Raw genomic sequence first — 20722 nt, 5'->3', positions numbered from 1 at the left:
ACATCACTTACTCAAGCCCACATTAGATACTTCATTTCTAAACATACTTCCTGTGTCCTATTTCTCACAGGATCAATAAAGAGAATCCAAAGTCTGCTTTTCAGATCAAGGAAAATAGCAGCTGCCTTATTCCCAGGAACAACAGATCTTGCTAAGAATAAATCTTACCAGCTTACAGACCCTCAATGCTCCTATCTCCAAAATGCTACCTTGAACAAAGATGCCTTTTGCACGAAGGAGCACAGCAGCACACATAAGCCTAGACTGTACTGGTTAGAGAGCAAGAAATGGCATCTAAGTATTTTGTTACGATTTGAGGAGAAGACAGCTTTGTTCCATGTAAAAGGGGCACACAAAAACAGTTTTTGTTCTAAAGAGAGCTCATTAATCTGAGCCTATATGAAATGAGAATTGCTTCACTTGTATTCATTAACTATTTCAGCCTTCACAAACAGAAATATCAAGATATCTTTGTAGGTGCCACTATTCCAGATCACACAACCCTTTGTTCTTCAGCATGGTTAACTGAAACTGCGAGATACAAAAAGCATTAGTATTTGTGGGCTGCACTGTACAAGTGCATTTAAGCAGTTGTTTTAAAAACACTATTTTTGGCCAGCAAATTGGCCTTTATTAGGCAAGAAGTAAAAAAAGACCAGATGTACAATTTGTGCTAGCATTCTGCTGTAACGACCTCAGATTCGTGCTATAAGGATACGGAGGCCTGGGTGGGGATTGGAAAGGACACAAAACCTCTAAATTTGAAAGATTAGGACATAACTACTGCCTTCATGTATGCAATCACGAATTTGTTCCAAATAACAGCTGCATCTAGTAGTTTGTTTTAAGAGCCTGTCATATAGTGCTTAGTACACTTTGTTTTATACTGGAGTTTATCATTTTAAAGAAATGATTCCTACATGCTACAACCAAACGTGGTCTTTGATAATTCCTACCAACACACTGACAAAAGATTTCAACTTTGCCAATGACCCTCCTCTTTTCAGATCTCAGCAGCCAGGGACAGCTGCAGCAGTCCTCTTAGTATTTACAGTGAAAACCCAGCATAAGTGCAGTACTCATTCTGAGAGCCAGAAGAGGAAATGAAAGTAATTTACCAAACTAAAGCAAAGTATTATGCCTCACATAAGCATTAACTAAGAACAGGGAAGAAGGCAGAGATCAAATAATCCAAACAAGCAAAGCTAATCATAATAAAACAGCCTATTTACTTCGTTTTCTTCCTATCAACTTGGAGTGCAATAACATACTTATGGACCAAGCTAAAAGAACTTCAATGACTTCCAAATCTAAATTGAGGATAGCAGAGATTTGATTGCAACACACTGCATACACATATACTGACTTACCTTGTAATTCTGATGGGACTCAAAATTTGACAATGGGGTATTGCAAGCAGTAGAAAAAGGCATGACTTTAACACCTCTATATACCAGTCCCTTGTCATAAAGCTGCTTGAAAACCCACCTGGAAGAAAACAAGGAACATAGAACAACACTTTGTATGTCATGTTTAATAGAACAACAGCAAAGCATGGAGTGATGTGCTGAAAGACACATTTCTAGGCAATCAATCATCAACTAAGGACAGTGTTTCTACGTCAAAAGAAAAGAGAGAAATTGACTGTGACTGTGTTACTGGCTCAATTTTAGTTTTAGCTGATTCTAGCAGTTTGGGTTTCTGTGCACTGATTGCACAGCATAGAACAATATTCAGACAGAACACAAATCAGTACTGCTGAATAATCTTTCTTAAATCTCCTGAATACAAAGACGACCTGAAATTTCAATGACTAACAAGGCCGAAATCAGACATAATTAAAAGAGACATGTAATGACTTGGCTGCTCACATGCCATCTTAACAGCCAATGCTAATAAATAAATAAGTATTCCACTGAGTAAATCCTGACTGTGAAGAGCATTTTTCAGAAGAGAACATAGCTTAGCAAGCAAAGTAATGAAACCAGCCTTACGGTGTCATAAGCTACATTAATATTCTCCTTCATTAGATCATTTCTCTTTGGACTTGATTCCAGACCAAGATCAGTTTCACTTAAAGCTTCACCTCTTTTCATGCAATCTTCAACGTGGTCTGTAGCATATTTGGATGTCTTATTAAAATAATCAAAAAAAAATCCATCATATTGTAATACGAAGTACAAGTCCACGCTCAAGATGAGCAGTGGCTGAAAGAGCAATGTACTTCACATAGCAACTGACCAGGTGTCTGCGTGATGGACAAAAGCCTGTGATTTTCTCTAAATACCACCAGATTTGCCGAAGGGCTGTGCACATTTACCAGGTCTCACTGACTTGCACATTCAGAGGTACAGTCTGCAGGTCGGCTACCTTAAGAGTAAGGCAGGAGAGGGTAAGCCTTAAATATCACTATAAATTCAAGATCTGCTTTTCTTCAGAGTCAAATTCCATTTGTGAACAGTTAGAAGTGACCAAAGACTGATGACTTTAAAAGCTCTTCTGCTTGAATTATGTTTTCAAAGCCTCCTGATCACTTTTCTTGTGTTCCTTTCCAGATCAATAGCCCACTGCTAAGCAACCAACCCCAGCTGACAAACAGCACTCTTTCCCTGCAGGCTGTCACTTTGTGCTTGGGAATCCAAGCCTCTGTTAAGTCAGCGTCTTCTAAGTTTGAATGTAAAATCTTCAAGATAAAATGAAAGCAGACTGCTGCACTGATTTCTAGCTGCAGTATCAAAGAAGAGTATCAGGAGGCATGCATCAGCCTGTTATCATGGGAGACACGACACCATCGCAAAAAGACACACACAGTCCAACCAGATTTATCCAAGGGCCTCCACTAAAAGTCACACACTTCCTATGAGTGCTCACAAACACAAGAAATCGCATCATCCAATCCATAAGATTGATAAAATCTAAGAAACCCTCAGCAGCATCAAGTTCTGCCATGGAAGAGCCAAACCCAGAGCTGTGCACTCCAGAGGTGGCTGACTTTCCTTCCACTCACACCTCAAAAGTAACCTTACAAAAGTAACAGATGTCATCCCCAGGCGAGTCGTGGTTGCCTGATCCCTAATCCAAATTCAAAGCATACCAGTGTGTGTGCATCTGTTTCACAGCTGAGATTGCAATAATTTATATTTAAGTGCCTCAAACAAAATGCAGATTTATGAATACAGTTTCATCTATTTTCTGTGTAAACATTTCAGCTGGTTAGCTGCAGTTCTCACGCAAGTTTTTAAAAAATTAAATGTATGATTATCACCTCAGAGGATAACTAATGCAGACTGTGACAAGTGATAGCATTTACACCGAAGGTGTTCAACTTGCTTTCCAAAATTAACTAAAATACCCATCGAAAAAAAGCTTCACTTTCTGAAGAACACTGCCTACTAACAGCACAGACAAAAACTACTTCGTGAAAGCCTGAATATTCAATTCAGCTGCAAATATAACCATACACTTCAGGACACGTGAACACTAGATGGAGCAGCCAAGAGAAAAACCCAAGCCAGCACCTCCCTCTGGTGGCAGTTCTCTCTTATTGCTAAACAAGTGTGCCCCAATTTTCCAAAGCCAGATCAAAACGATGAGAGCTCAAAAGGATCATTCTTCAAATGATGTCACAGCCATCACACGCAGGTAGCTCACCGTCCAACCACTCCTTTCAGACAACCATTCCAAAGACTCAGAATTACGAAGTCAAGACAGCTGCTTGATGCAACAGCCCTCATTATCACTGTGATGACAAAACAACGGCGCTGTTATCTCACATCATGTTTCCTCAACAACAACAAAAAAAACCCTTGAGATCAGCTCCTGTGTCACAAGTGAACACAAGATAACTGTTAAAGAGCTTTCTGCCAGCAGTGCTGCTCAACCAGAGCAAAGATTAACCTGGCTCTAACAGCAAGAGTCACTGAACTGTTGGCAGGTGAGTATCATGCCTTGCTTAACAATTCAACACATGAGATTTCCAAACAGCCTACCCAAATCTAAGCCCCTACACTTGAAAATCACTGCCAAGTTGCAAGCAAGAGGCTCTACGTTTTTAAGCCAAAATTGAAACAGATATCCTTTTGAAAATAGTAAACAAAAGCACTGAATTCATTTCAAAAGGTTACAAATCAAATGCTGTTCCTCAATTTTGGCACGTTTCTCCTCAAACAGTGCAAATCTAATTGCATCCTCCTGGCTGTGGGACACTTACATCCCTTTACAGAAGAAAAATAAGGTTTGGGGAAAGGTGAATACAAGATGCTTATTTCAGCCATTTGTTCACAAAGATCCCTCTCTAGAGGTGAAAGAAATCCAGCTTCTAAAGAGCATGACACCAACTGAAAACACCCATTTCTTGCTCCTTAAGGGTCAAGAGGGGATGACAACTGGTTCAGCCTGGTTAGTATCCAAGACTGTAATTCTCACCATAGGTACAACTTCCAAGAATCTAGAGAGAACTTTATTACAGTATCAGTTGATCCGAGTCACATATACAGCAAACATCACAAAGGGAGTCCTGGCTTCCAAAAGCTACTGCATTAGTCAATGTGATACTCCAAATACCCTTGGCATCCCATGTAAAATTCTATATCCCTCAGTATCCTCTAGCAAATGAAAAGTGAAATTATCCTCTTCACACACATACATCCACTTAATGTCAAAGAGAAGCTGTAAGATCACATCCTTCTCAAGCTCTTCATTCCATTCCCTTGGGTTATCAAGTGATTTCAAGTGACCAAGAGGTTCTGTTTGCAGTGACTCAGTGTTTAATGGGATTTTAAGTGTTCAAAGTATCTCAGCTTTGCAGAAACTAAAAGCACCCATTAGAAATATTAGAAAATGATTTTCAAGTGCTCTCATTTGGCCTTTATTTTAGTTGTTTAAAGAACCAAAAACAACAGTGAACTCAATTACTGATGAAATGAAAAACAAAAAAAAAAGTACTCAACACTGGACAAAAAGACATAAACATAAGAGGAACCTAAGCCCAGTATCAAACACAGAAAACCTGTCTTTAAAACATTATCTTTATAAGCCACCTTCAACAGAAAGTAAAAGCATATGTGCTGGGACTAGGAATCAGAAGCACAGATACCAGCAGGTCTTACTGCTTACTCCCAGGGTCATCTGTGAAATCCCAGCAGAGCTCAATTCTGCTCCAGTTCTACCCTCCAAGCTGTCAACTCCCAACAGTGAGGGCATTTCCTGCTGTAATCTTCATATCAGCGTGCTGAAGGACTCTCAGCCAAATCAAACACAGAATGTTCTTGTAACAGAAAATACACATGTGCAAAACTGATGCTACTCTTCTCCCAGTGATCAAAGTAAGCAGAAGTTCAGTGTATTCCTTCTTTAGAATATAGGTAGCAAAAGGGATGAAACGAAGACTAGCATAGCAAGAAAACCACCACCAGAGACCTAGAGTGCTAAATGCACGAGGAAAAAATCCAGATAGCTACCGAAAAAAAAAAAAAGGACAAAGCAGAATCCTTTCTTATGAACACTAACCCTCTAATGAATCGCCGAAGAGTCGGGGAATACACAAAATACAGCAGCAATTCCTATGAGGACACAGAAATCTGTTGTTTTGAAGTCGTCCTGTTTTAGAGTTGGATTAACTCCACACACAGAACAAAAGTATATTTAGAAAAAACAAGGCCATAACAATCCAGTTACTGTGATCTTTACAGCAAGGACAGCTGAACGCTGACAATTAGTAACAGAACTCTACAGAACCGAAAGAAAAAAGAAAATCAAGGCAGAAGGAAAGCAAAACTACATCCAAGGAGCAGTGGTAGAACAGCCTGGCAATCCAAGGCAAATGTTCCAGTTCCAAGAGGTTCCTGCAACCTCCAAAGCTGTAGCCCAGAAGTAGGACAGTGGCACCCCAAGCCTGACACAAGCACAGAGCAGGTAGGACGGGGCTGTGAGGCCAAAGGACACTTCTGTTAAAGAAGGAAACAGAGTTCTTCTCTAAATAACAGTCTCAAAATGAGAACTGAAACCACAGCAACAGCAATAGCTCGGTAAGAGAGCAGGGGACAGAAATGGACCAAAAGCCCCATACTGCATTTTCACAGTAAGCAGCACAGCCATTATCTCAAGCATGTAAAGCACTCATTTTCTACCATAACTAAATATTTTTCCCCTCTCTTCTCTCCATGAGTCTGCTGTTACTACAAAAGACTACAAGAACTTCTCAGAGCACAGAAGCAGCTAGAAAATGTTCCTGTCACCACTGTTTCACAAGGACTTTGAAGGATACAAGTGGCTTTGCACTGCACAAGCAAACAAAGCTTTCGATTGTTTTAAAAACTGAACTGTGTTCAAACTGCAACCGGCAATTTCAGCCACCAGGCGGCGATAAAAAGCTGTTTAACTAATTCCAGGGGCACAGGGGAAAAAAACATCCCAAACCATCAGATTCAGAAACACACATTGGCTCTGACCTCAGAGCAGGAAACCTTTTGAGTTAGGTGAAGGAGTTTCTTTTTAAAGAGGAAAACAATAGAGAAGCATTAGCACCACCACCAAAAATAGCTTAGGCTGTTGAAAGAGACCCTGCACCCAATACATGTCAAGCTTGTTTTTAAACGGTCCCCAGAAGTTAAACAGAGTTATGATAACCACACTAGGTAATCTGATAACAGACAGGTTTCTTGTCAGTCTTTGCTTTATTATTAAGCATGGTTTCTGCAACTGAATTAGCTACATATCTGCCTCTTTCCCACCATTTATCCTTTTAATAACTCACTGGCACTAATGGCTCCTAGAGATATCTGGATGTTTTCTCAGTCCTTTATCATACCTGGATGCAATTTCTTAATTACATATGAAACCAACTACACAGCTGTATAATTAAAGGTTATTAGTAAAACTAACATGAAGGAACATCAGTAATACTTCACTATGCATATAATCTGCTTTTCAATTTTAGCCAGCACATACTCTGCTAAACCTTTCATTGTAAGTCACTCTGTAATTCTAACAACGTGAAGGACTCAACACTGCCAGTTCCCCAGGTACTAACTCAGTTTGCTTTACCTTAACCTCTAAGGTCATCTTGTCTTTTGGAACCCCAACAGGCACTCTGAAAACGCTGCCAAAATTCTTGGAAGTTAGCTCTGCACCAGGAGATCCAGAAAGCTGTCAAATTACAGTGCCAAGAACACAACAGCAGATTCACAGCCTCTAAGTTCAAGCTTGAAGAGGAGGTTTAATTAGAGCTAAGCTGAGTTTGAAGTTATGGTATGAAGAACACGAAGGTAGAGACAACTCCTTAAACAGAGCAAGGAATGTATTAGTAAATCTTCAGAAGTGTTTTTGTATCAACATAGAGCTGTAAGATTAGAGGGCTGAGTAAGAGTAGTATTGATCATGCTTGTCTTTATCTAGAATATCCTACTATTCTGAATAAATCAGAAGTTTGATTAATTTCCTCAATTAGGCATGAAGAGATTTCACATCCTCTTCTATATTTTCCCCACTGTTTATTTGAATTGGGCCTATCTGAAGACAATTTTAGTGACAGATGTATCACTGCATGTTTACCACAGCTGAAGCCATTTTTAACATTTCAAACTCGTGTAGCCTATATGCAGGGTGTACATGCTAACTTACCACACGGACTCCATGAATTCAGGATAAAGTGTTTTGTAGTCATTTTCAAAATCAATCCAGCGTCCTAATCTGGTAACATTGAACTGTTAAGAAAACACAGGTACACAGATGAGAAGGCATCTTCACATTAAGGACGACAGTACATTTCCAATATTCATTCCATAAAACAGCTTGATCTTAGAAGTGCAGTGTTGTCCCATATCAGTGAAACACATCAATGTAACATTTAAGCATAATACAATTCAAATTTTCAATAAAGATGAGCAAAGATTGAAGCCACTGACATGATTATTCTATGGTCTTGGTTCTAAACAATCAACTATGAAGGGTGGATTAGAGATATAGAATCACAGAATTGCTCAGGTTGGAGAAGACCTCAAAGATCATCAAGTCCAACTGCAACCTGACCATACTACCTTAACTCTAACAACCCTCCACTAAATCATGGCCCTGAGCACCACATCCAAATGGTTTTTAAACACATGTTGGTGATAGTGACTCAACCACCTTCCTGTGGAGCTCATTACAGTGCTTAACCACCCTTTCTGTAAAGAAGTTTTTCCTGATATCCAACCTAAACTTACCCTGGTGCAACTTCAGACCATTTCCCCTTCTTCTGTCACCTGTTACCAGTGAGAAGAGACCAACCCCACTCTCGCTGTAAGTACCTTCCAGATATTGGAAGAGAGCAATAAGGCCCCCCTCCAGCTTCCTTTTCCCGAGACTGAACAGCCCCAGTTCCTTCAATCTCTCCTCATAGGCCATATTCTCCAAGCCCTTCCCCAGCCTTGTTGCCCTTCTTTGGACCTGCTCCAGCACCTCCATGTCCTTTCTGTACTGAGGTGCCCAAAACTGAACACAATTTTTTTTTTTCCCCAAGGCTCAGCTGAGGTTCAAACGCCTGAAAGCAAAGCACTTAAATGGATACATACAAAACAGATATGGAAAAAAAGCATCAACTAGAATCAACCTTTCTTTTTTTTAATTATTTAAAAATGTTATCAAGAATCACTGAGGTTCTTGAAATATGAAATTGGAGCACGGATGAGCAACTGCTAAAATTCAGATAGGCTGTACTTTTGATTCCACATTATGATTCCAGACACACAGCATAGAAACACTCGCTTCAAGTCAGTTCTCCCTCTGCTGTGCTTCCTCACCCATACAGTGGCAACAAAAAGAGATCCAGTAAATATACATACTATTAAGGAACACAGAATGAACTGCACACTGACTCTCCACTTACCTCCCATTCCTTTGAGTATCTCATCACAATTCCTCTGCACTGGTTGTTGTATTCTGCAATCCCCATCTTTGCCACATCCTCTGGCCCTTTGATGCCTAAGGTTTTGTCAATCTCATATTCCTGGGAACATTGAGAATAACCAAAACAAGAACATCATACCAAAAGCTTTCAGAATTTGTCCAAACAGCTTTTTTACATTCTATGCATTACAATGGGGCTGAAGGGCCTTTCTTATTCTTCTGAGCACTGTAGGTGAAATAAGCAGATGTTCTGAAGTGAGGTGAGATTGTATCTTTACCATCTTAATGGAAAAAAAAGTTTTCTGAAACACATACCAGATTTGGTTAGAGTAATGAACAGAGTGCCTGAAAAAAGAAGGCTGACTGACCAGAAGGATGCACAGGAAACCTCTACACAATCTAAGGCCAGAGCAACACACTGGGCAATGAGCTCACATTGTTCCTTTCACAACAAATCCAGCATGAAAGCAACATAAAAGTGACTGATAAGCAAGTAATACTGGGGAACTGGAACCAACAGACGTATCTGTAGGTAGACATATCGCACGTACCACAGGTAAGCCATGGCAATCCCATCCAAATCTTCTGTCAACATGAAAACCACTCTGATGAGCAAATCTGGTAACTATGTCCTTAATTGTTCCTGCAAGAATATGGCCATAGTGTGGAAGCCCAGTAGCAAATGGAGGGCCATCATAGAAGTTAAACCTATCACACAAAACAAGTTTATTAATTAAATCAAAAATAAAGCATCAGATTTTCAAAAAGACTAACTACATCTCTGTACCAGTGCTTCCTTAATAAGAAGTAACATGTCTTAATAGGACAGCATCAATTTCCTGGTCTGCTATCAGTCAGCACAAGTTTCATGTTGGCAGTGGAAATACACTCATTCCATTCCTGATTGCCAGTTCTAGCAAGATTATTATTGAAAAATGCCAGAATGCTGCTCCACAGCTGGCAGGTGTGGTTAGGAACCGTCCTTCCTTACCTGTGGATTTGTTTTATAAACCCACTGAGCAGGAAGCTGTCATTTTATTACTACTGCCTGCACACTCTTGATTCTCCATAAACTGAAACATGCATGGTAACTGACAGGGTAACATCAGCCACAACTGCTATCTGCAAAGGGAGTGGCTCTGTTAACAGAACTGAGGCCAAAAACACTCAATCCAGCTAAGCCATCCTTGCATTGCCACACACAGCACTCCAGCTTTTAGCTGATTCTTACCTAGGTCTGTTCTTTGACTGCTTTAGGCATTCCTGGAAACAATTAAGCTTCTTCCAGAGCTCCAGGATCTTCTCTTCCTCATTTGGAAAACTTATGTTTTCTGGAACTTGTTGAACCATTCTTTCCCAGCATCAATCAAACAAAGAAAACAAAGAAAAGTATTTAACAGCAGTGAGAGGAAAAAAGTGACTTCACAAAAACAACTCCTTAACAAATTTGTATCAGTGAACCACATCTTAGCACATGCAGACAGCTTGTTTCAGCATCAACACAGAAGCAAACACTATATTCTTAGAACACCTTAAAACTTTGATAAATTAAAACTGCACTTATGTAACAGGAAAAAGATTAACTATTCTTTCATAGAGCCAATTACTTTTTGACTGTGACAACTAAAATCAGTAAAAAGGACTACAACTATTCCTACGTCTACATTCTCAAAGGCTTAGAAACATGATTTTTTTCCATTTGGCTAGGCCATCATTCTCAGGGCAACTAAAATCAGCTCAGAGTTCAGACAGAGTAATTGAAACACACTGTAACAGAACGTGAATGTGGGCAGAAGAAACTGAACAAACAGATCAGGACACATCTGGAGGACCTCAGCTAGGTTCTATCTTTAAAAGCACATATGATGAACCAACCTTTTTTTCCCCTCCCCTCTTCATTTTACAGTTTTAATAGAAATAAGGCAGAAGTGGATACTTCTTGCTGGCTGTCCTGACAGTCTTTTATTTGGCCGGCTTTGAAAGGGCCCACAGAGCTCAGAGCTATTCTTCAGTTCTAGCTAAGTCAACAAAAATCACTACAAGCAAAATTACACAGATGCCTTTTTGCAATATAGAGAATTTTCAATACCATTAGACACAGACATTCCTGGTCTTCTGTACCTGCTAGGAGATTCAGAGCATCAGAGGCAATGGAGATGGTCTTACAGTTCATTTCCTAGATAGCAACTCACTTCAGCAACACCTACTTTAGTGATGTTTGCTACAAAGGTTTTCACAACAGGCTCAGCTGCTCTAGCAGGTTAAATACACATTCAGAGTTTGGTCTGTAACTGTGACCGGGCTGTGGAAGCTGCTCACATATCACAGACTCCATGCGTAAATCACAGTATCACTTTTGGGCCATTTCTCCCAACTGAAGCACTGCATGCACAAACCAGTGTCCAGTAACCACAGGCCACAAATTCATACTCTTTCCAGTAGTACAAGGAAAGTCTATTATTCAGAACAGAAGGAAAAAAACAACTACTGATGGTAGTTACTGTACTGAAGTTAGTCACTGCCAGTCAATTTTTTTCAGTTGGAGAACAGAATTCTAAAAAACAAACCTGGTTTAAAACCCATGCATGTCTCACCCTTAACTGAGTACAATGTTAAACCAAGACATCTGTGTTCAGCAAAAGCAGGACAAGTTTACACACTGATGCATGAATAATTCAGCATACCCCAAGAAGAAAAAAGTTCATGACTATAAACAATGCAAGTATTCTAATACCAAGAAAAATCAAAGGAATCTCATTGCTTTGCATACAGACTGAGAGAAAACATCACAAATAATGTCAATAAAATGATCATACAAATGTATCTAACAATAGAGTGGATTGGGGTTGGGAGGGACCTCAAGCCCACTTGGGCTGCCCCCCATCAGGTGATGCTGCTCAGAGCCCCTCCAATCTGACTGTGAGTACCTCCAGCTCTCTGGGCACTGGCACCAGCACCTCACGTAATTAACTCTTCCTAAGACCTCATCTAAATCTACACGCCCTTTTCAATTAAAGCATCCCTCCTTATCCTGTGCCTATCCCTCCGACGAAGAGCCCCCCCCATCTTTCCTGCAGGTCCCCTTCAGGTACTGAAACACTGCCTGTCTTCATAGGAGAGATGCTCAATAACAGAGCACTTTCAGGCAAGTCTTCAAATTTACAGATTAATAAAAACACAGGTTGTTTTATTGTTTTTAGTTTTCCATTCTTGTTTCTCTGTTCATTTCCATTTGACAAAAAAAAAAAAAAAAAAAAAAAAAAAAAAAAAAAAAAAAAAGGATAGTTTAAGGCAGTGCACCAAGGAATTTATTTTTTCCTAAAAGGACACTTACTTGTTCTAAAAGACAGTCACATTCAACAGCAAAGGCATCAAGGTCTGCAGACTGTACTACAGCGGTCTCAAACTTATGCTGAGCTTCTTTTCTAGAATAAAAGAACACACAAGCATGAAAACCACGGAAGTCTGTTGGAAAGGCTTCTTTCATATTAACATTTTAAAAATGTTTCATAATTCAACAAAAAAAATGAGCAAAAATCTTACTAAAAATGAACATGCATTTCAGAAATGCATGTGACAACATACAGCGCGTATGGACTAACAATTAACAAGAAGTGGATTTGAAGACTATTATTCACTTTGTAGACAGAAAAACTGAAAATAACCGAGATGAACTAAAAGCACCCCTAATGACGCTTTGATAAGCAACAAAGTCTAATGAATATACCATATTCTATAGCAGAGGTCTCTCAGCTTCATGGTTTTACGATCACCTTCTTATCCTTGTTCCAACCACAGCATCCCACAAGCTATCCTATGAGACATATGCAGGACCTTCCTTCCCTCTGCAGACTGGGAGAAGCCTCCTTTCTTCATCTACACACACCCTTCCCAACTTAACGCATGACTTTATACTCACACAGAACTAGACTCTCACACTGCCTGCCTTTTTACGTAATGAGCTTTGCGGTGAGGCAATTTCTGGAGTAACAACTGTTTAAATTGTCATCTGATAACCAAGAGCATCCACTTCTAGAAAGGATGGAAAGAACGACGTTTAAAATGTAGCTAGGCAGGCACAGAACACTAAGCCACAGAACAAACATTCTTCTGAGAATCTCACACTAATGCCTGTAATAGGGAATAAAGCTGCAACGCCAAGCAAAGACCTCAGGGCAGGTAAGAAAAAATTATCATGGGCAGCGATCTTTAAAACCACTTTTTAAAGTGAATAATATTGTCCTGCTCTAACCAGCACCTGCAGTTAACCAACACCTGGTTGGAAATGCAAGAATGAAGTTGTATTCTGAGCCACCAAAAGGACAAGGCTGCCACCCTATTGGCCACCTTCTTCATTCACCTCCCTAATTCTCCTGCAACTCCTGAGAGAAATTACATCAGAAAAGAATGAAAAACAGGACTGCTATCACAGCAGCTTTGTACCTGATGGTAACAGACCAACAGTGACCTGATTATTTGACTAAGTTAGCTGATGGCAACGGAAGCAATGAGTTCCAGACTTTTCTTACTGAAAAAATATGTCCTAAAGTGAGCAGAACAGCAAACTAAAGCAGGAAACTGGGAAGCGACAAACTCTAACACCTTAACTGATAAATGAACTCAAGGTGAGCCCAATACTTAAGGACAGGTTTGTGAAAGTGTATTGAAATGAACTCATATGAACCTATCACTGAGGTGAAACACTGCCTGAGGTGGACTACAGCTCATCCCCTCCTCTGGAAAGAATGTTTGCTGGACCAGGCTACCCACAGACGCTGAGGATGCCCCGTCCCTGGAGGTGTTCAAGGCCAGGTTTTGGACAGGGCCCTGAGCAGCCTGGTCTGGTATTAAATGTGGAAGTTGGTGGCCCTGCCTGTGGCAGGGGGGTTGGAGATTCATGATCCTTGAGGTCTCTTCCAACCCAGGCCATTCTGTGATTGTTTCCTTTTATGCTGAAAAGCCAATTAAAAGAGCACTAAATGAGTGCTCTGGTTCCTATATTAAGGCTACATTTGGACACAAACGTAGCTCTAAGACATCCTAGGCACGAACATAGCCTCACCCAATATATTATCTCTTCAGCAAGTTTTTCTGTTGTCTTCACACAACTGAAATTAAATGCACAAGTCCTTACTGTTGGAAGAAAACAACGACAAACCCATATCATTTTGAAATGACTTCAAACCACTGATCAAAACCCAAAGCTGACAGCTGAAGGCAGCAAACGCTACTGCTCCACAACAGCGGGGGAGGCTCTGCGGGACCCGACAGCAGCTCCCTGCGTGTCACCACCGAAAACAGAACAGCCTTCAGGCCGCCTTCCCACACCTCTGCCCTCTCCGAAAAGCACGCCGAAGGGGAACGCTGAGGGCACAAACGCGCTGCAAGGCGGTTTGCTTCGTTCTGCTAAGCTAAGCCTCGATGAACATCGCATTCTGCAGGAAGGGAAGCGGTTGCCCCTCAATAACCGCCTCTGTCTGAACGACAGAGAAAGCCAAGACGCCGCACGAGCACTCGGGAGGAACCCGCACGGCGCACGCAGCTCCAGCGCCCGAGGAGGCGGCCCCGCCAGCGGCCTCACGGAGCAGAGCCGGCCGAGCAGCCGCCGCAAAAGCCCGCGGGGCCGCCCCGCCTATACGAAGTGCCCGCGGGGCCCCTCCGCAGCCCCGACGCGCCCCGCGGAGTCGCGGGGAACAATCAGCGCGCCTCTCTTCTCACCTCAGCGCCCCGCCGCACAGCCCGCGCTGATGCAACCCCGCGCGCAGGCATGACAGGAAGCGGCGGCAGGCGCACGCGGCGCAGCCAGCCAATCAGCGCGCGGCACACGCGCACAGCGCAGTAAGTCCGCTCACCATTGGTGGTGCCCATCGCCTAGGAACAGCGGGAAGTGGGCGGGGTCGGGAGGGGCTGTGCCCGTCCTGAGGAGCGAGTGCCCCCTGGCGGCGAGATGGCGCGGTGCGCTCTGATCCGAAAATAAAGCGTCTTGTAAATGAGATCCCGTATGCAAAAAGAACTAAAAACTGGGAGAAATCACGTTACTGCCTGTACTCATCCGACCTCCGCAGACCCATTCTGTACACAGAAAGCTTTCCTTGCCGTAAACACAGGTGGATATTACGTTTGGGGAGCCTTTCATTTAACAGCGGCTTCTGTTAGTTTCATTGGAATATTTGCCCCAAAGCAGCGCAGGCTTCCTCAGGAAACAAAACACAACCGCCCAGGTTTGCAGCCCTCCGTGAGCTCTCTGGACATCTGTTAGCACACGAGATACGAGGCTCCTTGAGGCTCCAGAAGGGGCATTTCTCAGACGGGATCACTGCAGCCAATGCCAAACCTTGCCGTTACAGACTGCAGTTTTACAGCACATCGCGATGTTAAGGCCGCTGGGTTTTAAATGGAGAATAATTTTCGAGTGGGACTTCAAGCAAATGCTGCTATAAGTGTATACTCTTTAGCAACAACGTATAGAAAAACGTTGGCACATTGCTGTTGACAAGGTTCGGGTTATCCTCGGATGTTTTGCACTTCCTGGTCACAAACGGTGCCCACATGGCAGCGGCAGCCTTTCTCTGTCATGCCCTGAGGGAAACCACTTGGGACACAGCACTGAGCTCATTTTTCATAAACGAAATGACTGCAAAGACGGGCAGAATAAGGAAGACATATTTAGGAGTGTAGTGGCTACGTCGAAAGACAAAAATAAGGTTCCAAGTTCCATCTGAACTTGGAACCCCGAGATCCAGGCACCACCTCCCCGCGGAACCACGGCAGCCATCCAGCCCAGCGCTCAGGGGCGGCTTACGCAGTTTGCGTACCAGCACTGAGCCAGCGGAAAGGGCAGCTACGCAAAGAACCGAGCGCAAAAGGGATTCGCGAATAGCGGGCGAGCAAAATAACGCTCCCCGAGCGCCGAGCCAAACCAACGGACCGCGGGTGCGGGCAGATCCCGGGCTGCTCGGCGGACGGGAACGGCCGGCACGGAGATGCGCGGCGCGGTGCGGAGCGGAGCGGCACGCGACCACCGCTCGTAGACGGCGAGCGCCGGGAGGACGGGCCGCATCGGGAGCGGCCGTGCTCCCCTCCGTGCACCCCCGCGGCGACGGGGCGTGGACTGCGCCGGAGGCTATAAGTAGGGCTGTGCGGGTGCGCGCCGCCAGTCGGCGTGGGGCGGCGGCAGAGGGTGCGGTGCGAGGCGTTCCCCGCGCTCCTGCCGGGCCCGGCCGCGGCTCCTCGTTTCCCGGCGGAGCGCTGACAGCGTGGGAGCGGGCCGAGCGTCTGTCCGCGGCGGCTCAGCGCCAGTCAAGCTGCCCCGCGGCCCGCAGCCCTTCGGCCAGGCTATGCGCTGCAGACGGGCTCCGCTCAAGAAAAAAACAGAGCGGATCGTGAAAAGGTAGAGGTGGACGGCGAGGCCCCGCCGGCGGGGAGGCGGCACGGAGCGGCGGCACAGAGCGTCGGCACGGCTCCGGGGAGAGGCAGCCGAGCCCGGGGCTGAGCGGACCCGCGCGGAGGGGCGGCGTCGGAGTCAGAGTCGGACCGTCCCGGCGGCGGACGGGAGCATGTGAGAGCGCGGCCGCGATGCTGCGACGCGCGGAGCCGGCGGCGTGGAGCGGAGCGCGGCGGCCCCGCTGGGCGCCCGCCCGCGGAGAGGGGCTGCCGGGCGCCGGCTGCCCGCTGCCGAAGGGCGAGGCGCGGCGGGGCGGCAGCCGCTCGCGGTGGCCTCCCGGGCGGCGGGGCGGGCAGCCCGGCGTGTGGCGGAAGCTGCTGGGCAGCCGCACGCACAGCCACCTGCAGCACTCCTTGCAGCTGCAGCAGCGCTGCCGCGCCGTCCGCCGCTGCCACCGGCCCTACCGGCCGCGGGTGCTGCTCTCCCTGCGGCCCGTCAACTTGCTGGGCCGGCGGGCGCCGGGCATGCGGGCGCCCCGCAATACCAACCAGTTCCTGATGCGGGAGAAGTACCAGCTGATGCACCTGCGCTCGGACTCGTTGGGCACCGAGAGCGGCGGGTCGGACTGCGAGATGGACCCGCTGGACATGGACTCGTACCTGGGGGTGCTGGAGAACGCCCGCGGGGCGCTGACGGGCACCGCCGAGGACGCTTCGCCCCGCCCGGCCGAGCCCCCGCCGACAGCTCCTCTCCTGGCGCAGGAGGAGAGCCAGCAGTACTTCCCTTCCGAGGACGATGTGCTGGAGAGCGAACTCTTCATGGAGAGGGACTTCCTCGAGTTCTGCAGCCGGATCGCCTGAGCCCGGCGGGGCCGCGGGCAGCGCTTTATTTATTTCTCGGTCGCCTCTCCGCGTTTTTGGCAGGAGGCAGCGGCCGCTTTCAGTACCGCGCGGGTGGACGAACAGCGGGAGCTCCCGCGGCTCTCTTGTAAATAAAAAAAAAAAAAACAACTTTTCTGCAGGCGAGCCGGGAGCTGAGTGTGCTTTGCTTGGGGGACGGGGGGGGGGGGGGGGGGGCACAGCGGGGACTGCCGGCTGAGCGCTGCCCCCGAAGAGCGAACGCTGGGGCGGGGGGGGTCGTATTGGGAGCAGCGGAGACTCGGCGCAACGCCGCGCCCCGCAGCCCCGCCTCGGCCATGGAACCGCTCCTCCCGAACTCCGCTCAACGCCGGCGGGAGAAGAGAGGGCTCCGTGCGGCGATGAACAGCGGAGCCACCGATTCTGCAACGCGTTAGGAATCCCCTGAGGAAAGGCAGCAAAGTGGCACTTGCTGCACGAGCTGCCGCCTGCCCCGCTGTGCCGTTCTGTAACTGCCTGCCTTACGACAGCGAGGGAGCCTTGCTGTTTTACCAACCCCAGCAGAGGGAAAAACGTTTAGAAAGAAAGAAATGTCTTAAAGGGCATCCGAGCACCTAAACAGCACTGCCCGGCCCCAGAGCAGAGCTCTGCAGAGATGGGGCAGGCGGTAGGGTTAAAGTGCGTGGGTTTTACTTATCATAAAGGTAGCAGATCACGTAAACCAGGCTAGAGTAGAGCCGGGAGGCAGTACAAACGAGACCGACGTGAAACAGTTAACAGCGGCGGTTTACGCAACAGGTAACATTCTTGCAACTTGTTGCCACAGGAGCAGAGAGCGGCGAATGGGATCGGGGGGCCGCAGCAGGCTGTTACGTGCCGTGCCCGCAGCCTGCCGCCGCGAGGGGACACGCTGCCCTTACAGGCGCCAGGGCAGGAAGGACGGAGCAGACCGTGGAAGTGGCTGCTCGTGCTCCTCTCCCCCACGGCCGTGCCCCGCTGCGCTGCTGGAGCCAGGAGAGCCCCGGGCTCATCCCGCGGGGCTGTCCTTACTCACATCCCCAACCACGGCGCAGCTATAGGACCCTCAGAGCTGCAATACCATCTTTGTTTCCGAACCCGTTTTCCCTTCAGCTCCCGGAGGACTGCAGCATGCCTTGTTTTTTTCCACCACATAAAGGGGTGATGTGTGCAGGCTGCGGAGCTGGGAGAATTTGCTGCCCCTCCTCTAGAGCACAGCCATGAAAGCAGAGCTGGATGTCAGAACCGACATGAGCCCAAACGCACACAGCGCCCTTCGTGATCACACACACACAGAAGTTAATCCTCATCCCTACAAAGGAAACCGTATTTTCAAGCAGAATCTATGAGATCTGAAATTCTTCAGTTATGGTCCTGTGAAAATGGGAGCACCTCTCTTGTGAGGAAAGGTTGAGGGAACTGGGTTTGTTTGGCGTGGAGAAGAGAAAGCTCTGGGGAGACCTCAGTGTGGCCTTCCAGTACTTGAAGGGAGCATATGAACAGGAGGGGGAACGGCTGTTTGTGAGGGTGGGTGGTGATAGGACAGGGGGAATGGTGTTAAACTGAGACAGGGGAGGTTTAGGTTGGGTATAAGGAGGAAGTTTTTCCCCCAGAGGGTGGTGAGGCACTGGAACAGGTTGCCCAAGGAGGCTGTGGATGCCCCATCCCTGCAGGCATTCAAGGCCAGGCTGGACGTGGCTCTGGGCAGCCTGGGCTGCTGGTTGGCGACCTGCACACAGCAGGGGGTTGGAACTCAGTGATCATTGTGGTCCTTTTCAACCCAGGCCATTCTATGATTCTATGAAAAACAGCATCCAAAGGTACTATTTTCCTAGGGAAGGAAGCTGCAACACATTACATTAATGATATGTGTATTTAATTGGGAAAAAGCCATCTATTTGATGGCTATTTTTATAGGCCCACACAGATGAATTTCAGACAATACAACGTCTTACATGCTAAACATCACTCTTACTGGCAACAACAGGTTTGTGTCAGTCATGCCTATGCTGGGAGCTTTACTCCATGGTAAGCCCTTCTGGGAAGGAGGTGAGGGATAAACCTCATACAGGTGAGAGGAACCAGGGTTTGCATCCACACAAACTGCAAAGATTTGGACTTCAGGATGCTTGTATGTCATTAATGAATCCAGTTCTGCACTAACATGCTAATTTAATGGCTTGAATGCATGTTTTGTTCTGTTGTTTCTTTTTCCCCTCACTTGCTATTTGAACAGGTAGTACAAAAACTCACTCCTGAACACTTATTTGAAACTTGGCCTTCATTCTGTAGTGCTGCTGCTGTATTTCCATTATAACATGAATCTGCTTGAACATAAGCAAAGTAAATCAGAAGTGTAAATTAACTGAATAGCATAGGGAAATAATTACAGGCCCCGTGTTGTCTGGCAGAATTACAGACATACCTTAGATTTTCAAAGCAAGTCCTACATTCTCATCACTAGACAGATGAATTTGCCCTTCCTGTTCAAGCCACAGAGGTACATCAGTGCACCCCTCTGCCCAGAACATCCTTCCTGTTGCCTTCCTGCAGCATCCACCACCAATTCAGACTGCACTGCCCTGCTCTGCACAAGTGCACTGTCACACACTGCTTGGGTCTGCTCATCTCATGGTAGGATTTCATGGAGAGCAGAGGGAAAGAGAGAAGACAAATGGGATTCTCCCTTCTTCCTTTGAGTCCATACAGAGCCGGAGCACGCACATATTTCACCACACACCAAGCAAAACTTGTTCAGTGAGGGGTCCTCAGGTACTGCCCTTTACTGCCATGCTCACGCACTCAATTTCTTACTGCACCTTACATAGTTTTACTTGTCTTGTTGGCAATACTTAATCCTCTTAATTTCCAGACCTTGTTCTGTTGCATTACTTATATCACTTAGGTATGTCCTGTTTATAAGTTCACTGAAGTTTCCTTCCGTTATCATTTTAGTTATGAAATGTGTTTATTAAGCATTTGGCAAGTACCTGCCTCGTAATGGATGCAACCACAAATAACACCTTAATGCTAAGTTTGAAAGCTTAGCAAAGCTGAAATTCGCAGCATAACAAAGTTGGCCAACATCAAAGCTGGGAAAAAAAACAAAAGCTCCTATTTCAGGAGATCAATCATCAACCCAGTGGCCAACAAACTCATTCATCTTCACAAGCTTCCCAACGACACGTTTTACACACACATCATCTGCTTCCATTTCTCGTGCTACTGACTCAAATCCAGTTCATACACACAGGTGCTAAAGCAGGTCACAAAACTACAGGTATAGTTCTCGAGTGGATCAGTGCTATTATTGGGCTGAATTTATTATGTATTTTGAATCCTAATTGCTTACTCTGCAATACTTTTTGCTTTGACAAGACTGATTTGATTGGCACAGTGATCTATCAGATCACATTACAGTGAAACACCAAACACTGACACTTGTAGAAGGAAAGGTAGAGAAGAAGTATTATCAGTTGGAAAACACATTTGTGCTGAGAGTTACCGTGTCCATCCAGCAGTAAGTACGTTATAAAAACTGCTGTATTATTTAGAAATATTTCCACCTATTTCAAAT

At 45.5% G+C, this 20722-nt stretch overlaps 2 protein-coding genes and 1 non-coding gene across 6 annotated transcripts in view; 1 reads left to right on the top strand and 2 right to left on the bottom strand.

Annotated features, from left to right (window-relative positions):
* IARS1 (isoleucyl-tRNA synthetase 1) overlaps nt 1-14735 on the bottom strand; it is a 95303-nt gene extending 80568 nt beyond the window's left edge. For 3 of the 4 annotated variants that reach the window (XM_019620004.3, XM_010718400.4, XM_085236207.1), the window contains exons 1-7: nt 14605-14735; nt 12221-12311; nt 10118-10237; nt 9438-9594; nt 8867-8986; nt 7621-7703; nt 1371-1488 (exon numbers count right to left, since the gene is read on the bottom strand). In XM_019620004.3, the coding sequence (XP_019475549.1) occupies nt 1371-1488; nt 7621-7703; nt 8867-8986; nt 9438-9594; nt 10118-10236 (597 nt within the window). In that variant the 5' untranslated portion in view covers nt 10237; nt 12221-12311; nt 14605-14735. Of the gene's footprint in view, nt 1-1370; nt 1489-7620; nt 7704-8866; nt 8987-9437; nt 9595-10117; nt 10244-12220; nt 12312-14604 lie in introns of those variants that run through there. The other variant, XM_085236206.1, reaches the window with a different exon arrangement.
* LOC116217187 (small nucleolar RNA SNORA84) lies at nt 11170-11304 on the bottom strand. The gene has a single exon (XR_004161357.1). It is a non-coding gene; the product is annotated as a small nucleolar RNA SNORA84 (small nucleolar RNA).
* A 1726-nt stretch (nt 14736-16461) lies between the features above and the next one.
* Nucleotides 16462-17280, top strand: LOC146543397 (uncharacterized). Its single transcript, XM_085235976.1, has one exon. The coding sequence runs from the start codon at nt 16462-16464 to the stop codon at nt 17128-17130; it is 669 nt and encodes a 222-aa protein (XP_085092102.1). The 3' UTR covers nt 17131-17280.
* Nucleotides 17281-20722: the final 3442 nt, after the last annotated feature.

This window comes from Meleagris gallopavo, chromosome 14 (assembly GCF_905368555.1).
Source record: "Meleagris gallopavo chromosome 14, MGAL_WU_HG_1.1, whole genome shotgun sequence".
Classification (NCBI taxonomy): Eukaryota; Metazoa; Chordata; class Aves; order Galliformes; family Phasianidae; genus Meleagris; species Meleagris gallopavo.
This window is presented reverse-complemented; position numbering and strand designations above follow the sequence as displayed.